The 12,324-nt window shown below is 57.4% G+C and overlaps 2 protein-coding genes across 2 annotated transcripts; one reads left to right on the top strand and one right to left on the bottom strand.

Moving 5' to 3' along the window:
- On the top strand, positions 1–5,903 carry YBX2 (Y-box binding protein 2; the record flags this gene model as incomplete). Its single annotated transcript, XM_079797035.1, has 9 exons — positions 1–277; positions 853–916; positions 2,307–2,340; positions 3,179–3,268; positions 3,840–4,124; positions 4,303–4,406; positions 4,764–4,941; positions 5,329–5,412; positions 5,520–5,903. 8 exons carry the CDS (start codon positions 1–3, stop codon positions 5,377–5,379), a joined length of 1,083 nt encoding a protein of 360 aa, XP_079653161.1. The 3' UTR covers positions 5,380–5,412; positions 5,520–5,903.
- A 303-nt stretch (positions 5,904–6,206) lies between these two features.
- On the bottom strand, positions 6,207–12,092 carry SLC2A4 (solute carrier family 2 member 4). The gene is made up of 11 exons (XM_079796777.1): positions 11,834–12,092; positions 10,392–10,508; positions 10,105–10,277; positions 9,892–10,016; positions 9,660–9,775; positions 9,405–9,567; positions 9,131–9,318; positions 8,859–8,963; positions 8,634–8,735; positions 7,961–8,164; positions 6,207–7,428 (listed from the first exon to the last, which is right to left on the bottom strand). Exons 1-11 carry the CDS (start codon positions 11,864–11,866, stop codon positions 7,225–7,227), a joined length of 1,530 nt encoding a protein of 509 aa, XP_079652903.1. The 5' UTR covers positions 11,867–12,092; the 3' UTR covers positions 6,207–7,224.
- Between the last annotated feature and the right edge of the window lie 232 nt (positions 12,093–12,324).

The raw sequence follows: 12,324 nt of genomic DNA, 5'->3' as shown, positions 1-12,324 counted from the left end.
ATGAGCGAGGCGGAGGCGGCAGCGGTGGCGTCAGCGGCCCCCGCGGCGACGGTGCCCGCGACGGCGGCAGGGGTGGTAGCGGTGGTGGTGTCGGTGCCGGCGGGGGAGCCACAGAAAGCAGGCGGCGGGGCGGGCGGCGGCGGGGTCGGAGCCGCCTCCGGCCCAGCTGCTGGGACCCCGTCGGCGCTGGGCCCCCACACTCCTGGCAACCCGGCGACGGCGGCCTCGGGGACCCCCGCGCCCTCAACCCGGAGCCAGGCGGACAAGCCGGTGCTGGGTGAGGGGGGAGGACACGAGCCAGGGCGGTTCTAAGGGGGTGGGCGGGCTGGGTGAGGGGCATCGTGGAGCCCGGTGGGGTCTGGAAAGCCCAAGGCCCAAAGGACTAGCCGGGGTAGGGGCAGCGGACCAAAGTGGGGTCCCTATGGGTGTCCTGCCTTGCCTTCCTGGGCGGGAGGGCGTGGTAAGCAGGTCCAGCTAGGGCCTCGGGTGGAGAAGGAACCTCAGGGTCTGGCCACGCCCCCGGGGCGGACGACTTGGCCTAGCTGACTCAGGTTAGTACCCCGTAAATCGCTCAGCCGGGAAGCAGGTGCACTAGGGACCCTTACATTAAGACTTTGTGGGCCAGGTGAGTACCCGATTCTAGGTGAAAGGCCTGGATTTGAAGGCTCTGAGGAGCAAGTCTTAGTGCTGGAGGGTTTTGAAAGCTCGAGCCTCACTGTGGGGGCACTTCCGCTTGAAGTTAAGTTTACGGAGGCAGTAGGAAGGTAGGTTAGATCTTGGAGTGTCTCAAAACTGAGCCCAACTCCATCTCTCCCCCCATCTTGCTGTCCCTACTGCATCTCTGCCTGGCAGCAATCCAAGTCCTGGGCACTGTCAAATGGTTCAACGTCCGAAATGGTTACGGATTCATCAACAGGTATCTGAGGAACCTAGGGAGGGGGAGGAATGGGTGTCTTCCCGGCTGGCCTGTGGGACTGGACACCTCCCCGCTCTCATCTCCACCCCTGCCTGCCGAAGCACATGGTTGCAATGTCCAGCTGATGTTGATTGAAAGTCTTTAATCGTAACACAAATGTGGGCTGGATGAAGCTCCTCATCTTCAAGGGCAGCGGAGGGTTAATGATCTAGGAAGTTGGCAAACCTGCTCCGACCTCCCAGCTTGTCTGTCTCACCTCCTGGTTTAGTTTGCCTCACCTTTGGGGCAGAATGTACCTGCTCTCTGTGCCCCGGGGCTCTGGGCCGCACTCACTTTCCTGTTTCGGGTAGCACACATAGCACTCTCATAACTCATCTTCCTTACAGAGTTGTTGGTTCATTTGAAACCCCCACCTGATGGGACTGAGGCTGGTGGGGGTTGGGGAAGGAGCCAGCCCTGCCAGAGGCTGCTGCTTCTCTTCTCTTTGGCAGCCTCACACCCCCCCCCCCACCACCACCACCCACCCCCCCCCCATGCACTGGGAAAGGCCCTAGTGGCAGATTCTGAGCAAAGCCAGGTCTCCCCCCTTGGGGGCCCTTCCCCAGCCTGGGCACCCTGCCCAGCCCAGCCCTCTTGGGAGGCCCTAGTTCCCTCTTAGCAGGCTGACCTTTGTGCAGATCCAAGTGCTTTACAGCTAGAATATTTGTTCTAGGGAAGGCTCTTCTCTAATTCTGAAAACTGAGGACTCCTGGGAGGTTCTGAAAGAAAATCCCTCCCCTCCCCGCATTGGGGTGCTAGGATAAGCTGGGGTAATAGGCAAGTAGTAATAGAGAATGACCGAATATTATCTTCTCTCTCACCCTTGGTCCCTTGGTGTGTTGAAAAGGGGCCTGACTTTGGGGTTCACCTCCTGGTTGAGGCTGAGAATGAAGTTTGGGGCTGTTTAGAGCAAGTTCTTGACACATTGTCCCCATCTCACACTTGTTCTGCACCTCTCCTCCTGCCTGCACTGTCTTGCTCCCTGACTGTAGAAGGAAGGAGACAGGAGTGGAATTTTCCAACCATGATGGGGGTGGGGATGAGGGGGTGTTGACAGGGACAGTTATACCCAGCGCTACCAGGTTCTAAGCGGTAGAGGGTGGAGTGCTCAGCTCCTGCAAAGTGAATTTCCTTTCCTCCTCCACCCTTTCTCCATGAAGCCCACGTTTTCCACCGAGGTATAGGTATACTTCTCTTCATACCTGCTTCTGGGGCCCTGTCTACCTCCAGTCAGCCATGGAAGGCTGGAGAGGGTGGGCCTACGGATCTTAGGAATGGGCAGCTAGGAAGCCCTTGGGGGAGGTGAGCACCTCACTAAAGCCACCCCCTAACAGCCCATCCTGTTCTGCAGGAATGACACCAAGGAGGATGTCTTTGTTCACCAGGTAAGAGCTAGGTTGGCTTTCTGAGGGAAGGAACCTGCCCTCTCTTGAAAGGCTTTTGTCGTAATCCTTAGCAGCACAGATCATGCTTCTGCAGCTTTTACCTCAGCAGCATGTCCACCAGGAAATAGTTTCCCTCCCCATCTGCATCAGGTGCCCAAATTAACTGCCATTGGTCCCACTTGTGTTGGGTTTTCTGTTAGAAATGTATGTGCTGCCCTCTGAGCATGGCATGCTCAGTACCTACTGTGACCCGTTAACACCACAGGAATGAATCACAGGCGATGTTCAGAGGGAAAGGACACAGGCTAGTGGTTCTCAAAGTGTGGTCCCTGCACCAGCAGCATCACCTGACATCCAAATTCTCAGGCCCCACCCCAGACCTACTGAATCAGACTTGGGGGAGAGGCGGCAATCTTTAACGAGTGCTCCAGGTGATTCTGATGCCGCCACAGTTTGAGAACCACTGCTTTGGTGGAAAGAGCTCTCAGTGGGATTGAGGTAAGAAGCACGTACTTTTTACCCACTTTGCAACTTAAGACTGTCTCTGCTTTTCGTTTTGATTCTTTTGGTTTTAAGTTCATGTTTCTTGCCTCCCTTTTTTAAATCCCTGAGGGGTAAAGGAGGGAGTGTGTCCTAGGGATGGTGGTAACTGCACAATTGTTCTTGAGGCCCCTAGTTTATGGCTTTTCCCCTACTAAACTCTGACTGCCTTCTCCTTGCTCCACCCTCCAGCCCCAGCCCGCAAGTAAAATGGTGAAAAGAGTGCAGTTGGGTGGTGGGCCCAGCAGGGGTGAGAGAGACTAGTCCTCACCTTTCTCATGGCCTTTCCCCTAACCAGACAGCTATTAAGAGAAACAACCCCAGGAAGTTCCTGCGCAGCGTTGGCGATGGGGAGACTGTGGAGTTTGATGTCGTGGAAGGAGAGAAGGTTTGGGGGCTGTGGTGTGGGATACAGAGTGGGAGGTGGCCTGGATGTCATCCCAGGCTTTGCCCCTCCTTAAAGCAACTCCTCTTCTGGCGCGTTAGCCCAGACTGCTCTCATGCAGTCTTTGTAATCTTTAACACTTTGGCTGCTGTAAGAGACATCCTAAAGGACATGTCCCTTTTATCACTCCGTAATTCATATCTGGGTTTCTTTGTACTTCAAGCATTTCTGTGTCTGTTCTTCACGTGGGGCCCTTCCCCAGGCTCTGAGTCAGTCAGCTCTCTAGTAAGATGGACAGTTGCCAGGACTTTGCACCCACACCCCTCGCCCTCCAGTCTTAAACTCAATAGGGTTCAGTAGCGGCTATTTCAAAAGGACAAGTTGCAGAGGTGGCCCCTCCTAGAAGGGTCCAAACATGCCATGGCCCCCCTGAGGGAGGGTGGACAGAAGTTAGAGGGGCTGAAGAAAGCTGGAGAGGGGATTTAGCTGGAAGAAGGGGGAGACAAGTGATTCGAGCCATTTTGGGAATGTGTGCATTTGTTGTTGGAGCAAGTTCTCCCCACCTCTTTTCCAGGGTGCAGAAGCTGCTAATGTAACTGGGCCTGGGGGGGTGCCAGTGAAGGGTAGCCGCTATGCCCCCAATCGACGTAGGTTCCGCCGATTTATCCCCCGGCCTCGCCCGGCTGCCCCACCACCCATGGTGGCAGAGGCTCCATCAGGTGGGACAGAACCATGCATCGAAGGGGAACGAGCTGAAGACCCTGGGCAGAGGCCCAGACGACGGCGCCCACCGCCCTTCTTCTACCGACGGCGCTTTGTGCGAGGCCCAAGGCCCCCCAACCAGCAGCAGCCTATAGAGGTGAGGGGAACTTGGGATGTGGAACCCGCTTCCCAAGTCCTAGGAAAGGAGTGGAAGCTGGTGAAGAGAGAGCCAGAGTCCCCAGAGGATGGAACCCAGGGCTGGGAAGAGCTGTGGACACCTGGCTCCCAGGCAGCCTGCTGTTACCCAGCTCACCAGGGCCTCTGTGTGTTCCCAGGGCACCGATGGGGTAGAACCTAAAGAGACAGCCCCATTGGAGGGGGACCAACAGCAGGGAGATGAGCGGGTTCCCCCACCCAGATTCCGGCCCAGATACCGAAGGTGAGACTCACTTTCCAGGGTCCTGTCTTACCCTTCACTGTCCAGTATTGGGTGGGGGTGGGGGGTGTAGGGGTATAGGAAGGGTCGGGAGGATGGGAAAGGGAAGAGCTAAGTTCTCAGACAAGCCTGAAGCTGGTGGTTTGGGGTGGGGGTGAGGTTGCCAGGAGCTGGGTAGAGAGAGATTAATGCACAGGTGCCATGGGGAAGCCACTCCTAGGGCTAAAAAAGCTGGCTCCTGGGGCGGAGATGGGGATGGGAAGCGGGCTGGTCCACCTCTCCTGGGGAGTCCTGAGAGAGAAGGAGGCAGTCTGCACTGGGCTCCTCCATGCCCTTTAGGGTCCCCACTTTTCTCCCCAGGCCTTTCCGCCCCAGGCCACCCCAGCAGCCTACCACAGAAGGTGGGGATGGCAAGACCAAACCCAGCCAAGGTCCCACTGATGGTTCTCGGCCTGAGCCCCAGCGCCCACGAAACCGCCCCTACTTCCAGCGGCGACGGCAGCAGCCCCCTGGACCCAGGCAGCCCACAGCCCAGGAGGTGAGGACCTTGGGCTGTCTTTGTTCCCCTTTTCCCTCCCCCCTCCCCTCTCCTTTTTATCTTTCCCCTTCCCATGTCACTCTATCCTCCTATTCCCCCACCTCCTGGCCCTGCCCCCACCCCACCCCACCCCTTCCATTCAGCCTGACACCAGAGCCAGTACTGCTGGGCCCACCTCTGGCAGGCACCCCACCCACTGGGAAACCCCAGCAGAGGCAGCCCAGCCCGGGTCAGCCCCTGCAGACTCCCCTTTCAGCTCTGCTATGGATGTGAATTGGAGGAGGAATGGGAAGGGGTTATAGGAATGGGAAGAGAAAGATGGGAGAAGATTGAAGTTGGGGGGCCCTAACGAACAAGAAGGTCTCAACTGACCACCCTTCTCTCTAGACCTCAGCCCCCATCAACAGTGGGGACCCCACCACCACCATCCTGGAGTGATTCCAACTCAAGGACACCCAGAACTACCATCTGGTGAGTGGCTGCGCTCCGAGAGGGCCCAGGGTGGGGAGCCAAGAGGGCGGGGACTGGGTCCTGAGAAGTTACTAGTCATGACTTGTCCATTTCTTTTTCTCTCTCAGGTATCTGCCAGGTTTTCCAACTGACCTGCACCCTACCCAGCACCCCCTCCCCCCTTTCCCATATTCATGACATCAAAACACTGGCTTTTCCCCCTTTTCCACGAGACTCAGGAGGGCCAAAGCAACAGCTTTTTGCTTTTTTTTCCTCTCTCCCCTACCAAGGGTTGAAGGAAGGGATCCATCCTTTTTGTTCAGAGGCATCAACTCCCTCCCCTAAATCAGGCTGAGAAGGAACCAGCCAGCTCTTACCTCCTCCTGGTTGTTTTTCTTTCCCACCCCAGTTTATTTTTTGTTTCCCCTCTACCCACTACCTCTGAAGCCATTTTATGAACTGTCATGTGCCACCTGAGCCTCCAGTAAAAACAAAAACAGGCTTTCTTGTTGTCTTGGTCTCTGCCTCTTTTCTGTTCGGAGAGTTGCTGGTAACTAGCGGGTGAAGGTGGGGAAGAGATTGTGGGGCAGTGGGCAAGGCCTGGTCATGAATCGTTCCCATGTTTCTAGCTGTGGAGCTCTGAACAAGCACTTTCATACCTGTGAGAGTCACTTTTCCCATCTGTAAAGTGGGGATAATATTTCCCTTGCAGAATAAGTGTTTTGTAAAGTGCTGAGAGCACAGTCTGACACTTACAGCTACAACTTATTAATTTACTATTAATTAAAGCAATGACTAGAAATATAAGTGGGGGCATGAGTGACAGCATCCAGTGGATTCTTCAGCCCGGAGCTGAGGGGTGGGGCGGGATAGAGGGGAAGAGGGGGAAGGGGAAGCTGTGGTCCATCCCTGTCTGAGCCCATCCTTGAGTGCCTCCACAACAGGACACTTGTCTCATACAGTGACTTTATATACGTATCTATATATTTACATTTAGTACAACAGACTTTTGGTTTATTCTCCCTACCCCTTCTTTTTCAAGCGTATACAAAAATATCTGAAGATTCCTCCCAGCCTAATGTTTACAGGCAGCCTTTCAAATCTCTCTTTCCCTTAGTTGGTCAAAAGCCTTTGGGTTCAACACCCAGAATGGGAGAGGAAGAAAGAGCTGAGCCTCTGGGAGCAGAGCCCTGCGTTTAGAGGCGAGAGCTTGCTATCCCTTCCTCTCATATATGGGCAGGTGTTCCCTCTCGCCCTGGGAGGTGGAGCAAGAGGACTGAGCCTTCAGTGAGAGAAGTGAGGTTAGGCCTTGGGAGGGTGCATCCTTTGCCTTGGAGGGGTCAAGACAGAGCCCTCTTCACCCAGAGTCTATGTGACAAGAATTCAGAGAAAGTGCCAGAGTGGGAGGAGTCCAAGGTGGTAGGAAACTGATTTCCCTTGTCCACTCCTGCTCTGTACTTCAGTTCACCTCCCCTAAAGTCCGTCCTAGAGCCTCTCCTCCAATCCCTCCTCTCTAGCAGAGGGGCAAAGGTATTCTGGAGCTGAGGCGGGTTGGGGTGAACTATGGAGGGAAGAGGAGGGGGATAAGAGGGGAGAATGGCCCACCCTGATGGCCACAACCTAACCACAACACATAAATAATCCAACAAAGTCACACGAGGGAAATGAGGGGGTCTCGGACCACCCCTCCCTCCAGCTTCCCAGTCCCACCAGGCAGCAGGGGCTTTCTCCCCCTGGAAGTGCTGGGGAAGAGAGGGTTAAAGTGCCACAGAGGAAAGGAGGGGGTCTCTGGGGACATAGAGAGAACTGGCTCTCCCACCCCCGCCTGGTCCCTCAGTCATTCTCATCTGGCCCTAAGTACTCAAGTTCCGTGCTGGGCTTCACCTCCTGCTCTAAAAGAGAGGGTGTCCGATGGAAGGCAGCTGAGATCTGGTCAAACGTCCGGCCCCGGGTTTCAGGCACTTTTAAGAAGGTGAAGATGAAGAAGCCGAGCAGGAGGACCGCAAATAGAAGGAAGACGTAAGGACCCATAGCATCCTGGGACAGGCAGAGAAAGAGGTGTTGACAGAGGGGAGGGGAGGGGCAGTCCCAGGCAAGCTAGGAACTAAAGTCTCTCCTAGGGGACAGGGATACTGCAGATAGCAGGTGGCTCCTTTGCAGGGTAATGGAAATAGCCAGGAATGAGAATTTAGTGAAAAAAGATCCTCTGAACCCCAACTCTCCTATAGTTTTTCACCCTCTTACCATCCTGAGTTACTGTACTCAGAGTGGATTCCCAGACATTCACAGTATTAATAATGACGTTTATAATTTTATTCCTAGTCTAAATAAGTTATGCCACTAGTTTGTTTTGAAGACACCTCTATTGCTATGCAATCTAGTTCAGCTCCCTTCTTTGCTTTGATTCTGGTGGAGCAGGTGTCTTCAGTTTCCACCAAAGTGATCTTCAAGACCAGCGGTCTGTGAGCTGAGGGAGTGCCTGACTGGAAAGCCAATGGGCTAGCTATGAGTCCACACCCTCCCCTCTGGCCTAGGGTTGTGGGAGACTGGATAGGAGCAGGCCACCTACCGCAACATACTGGAAACCCATGCCAATGAGGAAGTTGCACGTCCAGTTGGAGAAACCAGCCAGAGCCATGGCTGCTGGGCGAGGTCCCTGGCTGAAGAGCTCGGCCACAATGAACCAGGGGATGGGGCCGGGGCCAATCTCAAAGAATGCCACGAAGCCGAAGATGGCCACGATGGAGACATAGCTCATGGCTGGAACGCGCTCCTGGGGACCAGGCAGGGAGGTGGGAATTCAGGTCAGGTCTTTCTGGAGCTTCCTTTGCCCTCAACCCAGAAAACTAAAATCCACCCCCTCAGCAGCTGGTGGGGGAAGGGGGCCTGCCACCCTAGGTTAAAGCAGACCCTTGAGCATCTCTAAACACTGACATTCAGCTGGTTTCCCTACGCCAATTCAAGACAGAGGGGATGTTGTGGACTCTCAGCCATTAAGCTGATCAGTTCCCCTTGGTTCTAAAGCTGGGTCCTTGGGAATTTTTGTTCCCACGGCTGGACAGTGGCTCTCCCTCCTGGCTGCCAGATTGGGAGGAAGTGCAACCTGGGTCCCTAGGGAGCACAGATCGGCTCCAGGATCAAAAGCACACATATTGAGGAGTGGCCCTGCTGGACACACAGCCTCTTGGAGCAGTCCCCGTGGGTTTGGGCCACTGGTCCCCTTCCTATTCCCCAGGCCTCACCAGCAGAAGCAGAGCCACAGTCATCAAGATGGCGCAGCCACACATTCCCGCCAGGCCTAGGAGATGGAGAGTCCGGCGCCCAGCCCGCTCCACCAAGAGCACCTGCAAGGAGAGTCAGGGCTTGGCAGGGAGCCTTCAGGATGGGAAGTGGAAGGGACTGGGTGGATGGAGACAACCAAGGGGTGCGAAGCCAATGGTGGGGCCATTCCAGAGGCCAGCAGTTACCGAGATCAAGGTGAAGACTGTGTTGACCACACCAGCTCCAATGGTGGCATATGCTGGTTGCCCTACCCCCGCCGTCTCGAAAATGCTGGTTGAATAATAGAAAACCTAGAAGTGGGGAGGAAAAAAGGGGATGGCAGGGATGTTCCTTCCTTCCCTGCAGCCACACCAAGCTGGACTGACCCTGAGTTTTAAGGGAGGGGGCTTGTTCCCTTCTCCCCTCCTCTCGGGCTGCTCCCTGACCCTGCCCTTCCTGGAGGCTGCTGCATACATACGGCATTGATGCCGGAGAGCTGCTGGCTCAGCTGCAGCACAATTGCAATGATTAGGGGCTGCCGGTGGGTACGGCTGCCCAGGAGCTGCAGCAGGGACAGTGGCTGCTCGCGCTCCAGCTTCCGCTTCTCCTCCTTCAGCTCAGCCAGTGCTCCAGACACATCGGCCCAGCCTGTCAGGCGCTTCAGACCTGGAGGTGAGGAGGGTCAGGACTGAGAGGACAAGGAGAGGCTCAGGGGCGGGAACAGGCACTAGCAAGATGGGGTGGAGGCTCACTCCTTTTGGCGGGCCCCTCCAGGTTCCGGATGATGTAGAGGTAGCGGGGGCTTTCTGGGCAGAAGGGCAGCAGGACCAGCTGCAGAAAGGCAGGCAGCACTGTGATGCCCAGGAGCAGTGGCCATAGTGTGGCAGTGCCCAGCATGGACTCCAAGCCCAGCACCTGTGGGAGAAGGATGGCAGATCATTCAGCCTGTGCCCCAGAGCCCCTCCCCAAACCTCTCCCTACCCCCAAATGAGGTCAGGCCCAATCACCTGGGCAATCAGAATGCCAATGACGATAGCCAGTTGGTTGAGTGTCCCCAAGGCGCCCCGCAGGTGAGTGGGAGCGATCTCCCCCACATACATGGGCACCAACCCTGATGTCAGCCCTGGGCAGAGTGAAGAAGAGAGGGCTGAGGCAGCTGGCTGCCCACTCCTTCCCACCAAACCCAGGGGTAGTAAAGGAGAGCAGGGCACTGGGCAGGGCCGTGGTGCCCTTGGGTACCTGAGTAGGCACCAATGAGGAACCGTCCAAGGATGAGCATCTCATAGGAGGAAGCAGCGTTGGCCAGGCCCATGAGGGTGCCCCCCAGCAATGCCAGGGCGTTGTTGACCAGCATTGCCCTCTTCCTGGCAGGCAGAGAGTGGGCTGTGAGAGTCAGGGTGCCTGTACTATAGCCCCCTTCCTGTTCCCTACCCTTGTCCTTGAGCCCCGTACCTTCCCAGCCACTGAGAGATGATGCCAAGGAGAAAGGAGGAGACCATGCCGCCCACAGAAAAGATGGCCACGGAGAGAGCCCAGAGGGTGGTGAGGGTGCCTGGGGGGATGGAGCCAGGCCCATCAGGCCCCTGCCTCCCCAGCCACGTCTCATTGTAGCTCTGTTCAATCACCTGGGGAGACAGCAGAGGAGTGAGTTCCTGCAGACCCTTCCCTCTCTGCTCATCCCTGCTGTCCCCTGCCTTCCTTGTTGGGGCACCCCCACTCTGCCACCGCAGGACCCTCACCTTCTGTGGGGCATTGATGACCCCAATGTTGTAGCCAAACTGCAAGGAGCCAAGCACAGCAGAGAATACGGCGAGGACCAGGGTCCCAGTGACTCGCTGCTGAGGAGGTTCCCCTTCCTGGGCAGGCAGAAGAAGAGAGGAGGCATGTCACACGGAAACGTGGTTTCTTTCCTTCTTCCAGGGGCCTGGGCCTGCGCCCAGCCAGAGCCTTATGCTACTGGGTTCCATCCAACATGTTGGGTGAGGGAAACTGGGCCATATTAGGACTTGCGGGAAGATCTCAGTATAAACAGGAGCAGGAAGAACCCCACAGTAACCAGGGCGTGGAGGAGAAACTGGATGTTTGCGTCCAGCCGGCAGAGAAATATTTGGGGACCTAGGTCTCACAATTCCTCTGTGACCTTGGGACAGGTTTGGCCTTAAGAGACCTGAGTTCAGCTTTGTGTGACCTTGGACAAGTCACTTCCCCACCCTGAACACGGCTTTCCTCTAGGTTAGGAGAGAAGGGGGGATGTGGCTTGCTTTGCCTACCTGTCAACGAAAGTGTGACAATCAAAATAAAATGTTAAGGGTATCCTGGACAGTGCTGGTTTTATAAACCGACAGTGCATTTCCATCCTCCGCCTCGGTCCTCTTCCCTCCCGCCCCCTGGGGGTTCTCTCCGCGGCTCCTGGAGGCCCCCGACAGGCTCCAGAAGAGTGATTCCAGAAAGGACATCGCGGTCATTCCTCCCTGCCTGTGGCCCTTGTGGTGGCCTTTTCTCTCTTCGCCCGGCCTCCCCTCCCCCTCTAAGCCCGTCGAAGGGCAGGGGGCCATGCCTAGCTTTTGCGTGGAAGGGCCATGCCCAGGGGATGGGGGCGGGAAAGTGGTGTGAGGGGCGGTGGCGGTCGCTCACTGGCGGCACAGACTGTCTCCGAGCCGAAACCTGAGCTGGGGGGGGGGGGGGGGGGGTGCCACTCCTCTCTGCCCCTCCACCAGCCCTGGGGCCAAGGGAAAGTTCAGCGTTCTGGAGAACCACCAGGAGTGGGGGCGGGGGCCAGCATGGGGCCGCCGGCCCTCGAAGCACTTCCCAGGAGCCGGGGACGAAGCTCCTGGAATTCAAGACCCGCCTGGATCCGCTTTCTCAAGCTGGATCGAGGGCAGAGTGTCCCTGGTTCTGGCGCAATTCGCCGGGCACGAGAGAAGGGGGCAAGCCCTGGTCTCCCGGAGTCCAGTCGTGGCCCGTGGCCCCGAACAGTCCCCCAGACCCCGTCAGCCTGCGGAAGGGACTGGAATCCGACAGTCACGGGTTGTCCCGTCCCGAGTATAAATAGCCGGGCTCCCACCCCCACCCCCACCCCTGCGCCTGCGCGGGGACCGCCCCTTGGCTGACCCCGGCGGCGACCCCGGCCCGAGAGAAGCGAGACCCGTGCCCCGTCCCACCACTTCACGCCGAACCCTACTTCTGAGCCGATCTGTTGGAAGCCCGACGGCATCTTGTCTTAGGAGCTGGAGGCCGGCAAAGGAGCTGCAGTTAACGAGAGGGAGGCGCCCGGGGGTCTTCGGCCCCGCCTGGCGGGCAGAGGGCGCGGGGGCGACGGGGGTCCCGGGTGAAGTGCGGAGGGGTGCCCAGCGGGACCCACAGCCGCCAGCCAGGGAGCTCGAGAGCCTCAGGGCTCCGGGGATCTGGCCGAGCCGGGCTGGAGGGAAAAGACCCGAGGAGCGCCCCCACCCCACCAAGGGCCACGCCCTTCACGACACCCATTGGCCAGGGTCCCGCACACCCCAGAAGGCCACGCCCCCTAAACGAAGGGTTTAAGAGCTTGGCACCTGCTCGCGGGTTTGTCAGCCAGGCCACACCCCATAGCGTGCCGGCGGGACACGCCCCTCGGGTTCCCGCCAGGTTCGAGGAGGCCCCGCCCCCCTCGCGTGAAGGCTCCTCCCACCAGCCAAG

Source organism: Cnephaeus nilssonii (genome assembly GCF_951640355.1).
Source record: "Cnephaeus nilssonii genome assembly, chromosome: 19".
In the NCBI taxonomy this organism is placed as follows: Eukaryota; Metazoa; Chordata; class Mammalia; order Chiroptera; family Vespertilionidae; genus Cnephaeus; species Cnephaeus nilssonii.
Note: the sequence above shows the minus strand (reverse complement) of the source record. Positions and strands in the feature narration are given on the sequence as shown.

What these genes read in the sequence shown, in the direction of transcription:
- SLC2A4 (XM_079796777.1), bottom strand. Translation starts at nt 11,866, where the DNA reads ATGCCGTCGGGCTTCCAACAGATCGGCTCAGAA. An exon ending in TTGGCATTCTGATTGCCCAG is followed by an intron (nt 9,568 to 9,659) that starts GTGATTGGGCCT and finishes CTTCTCCCACAG; the next exon opens with GTGCTGGGCTTGGAGTCCAT. An exon ending in TGGGTTTCCAGTATGTTGCG is followed by an intron (nt 7,429 to 7,960) that starts GTAGGTGGCCTG and finishes TGCCTGTCCCAG; the next exon opens with GATGCTATGGGTCCTTACGT.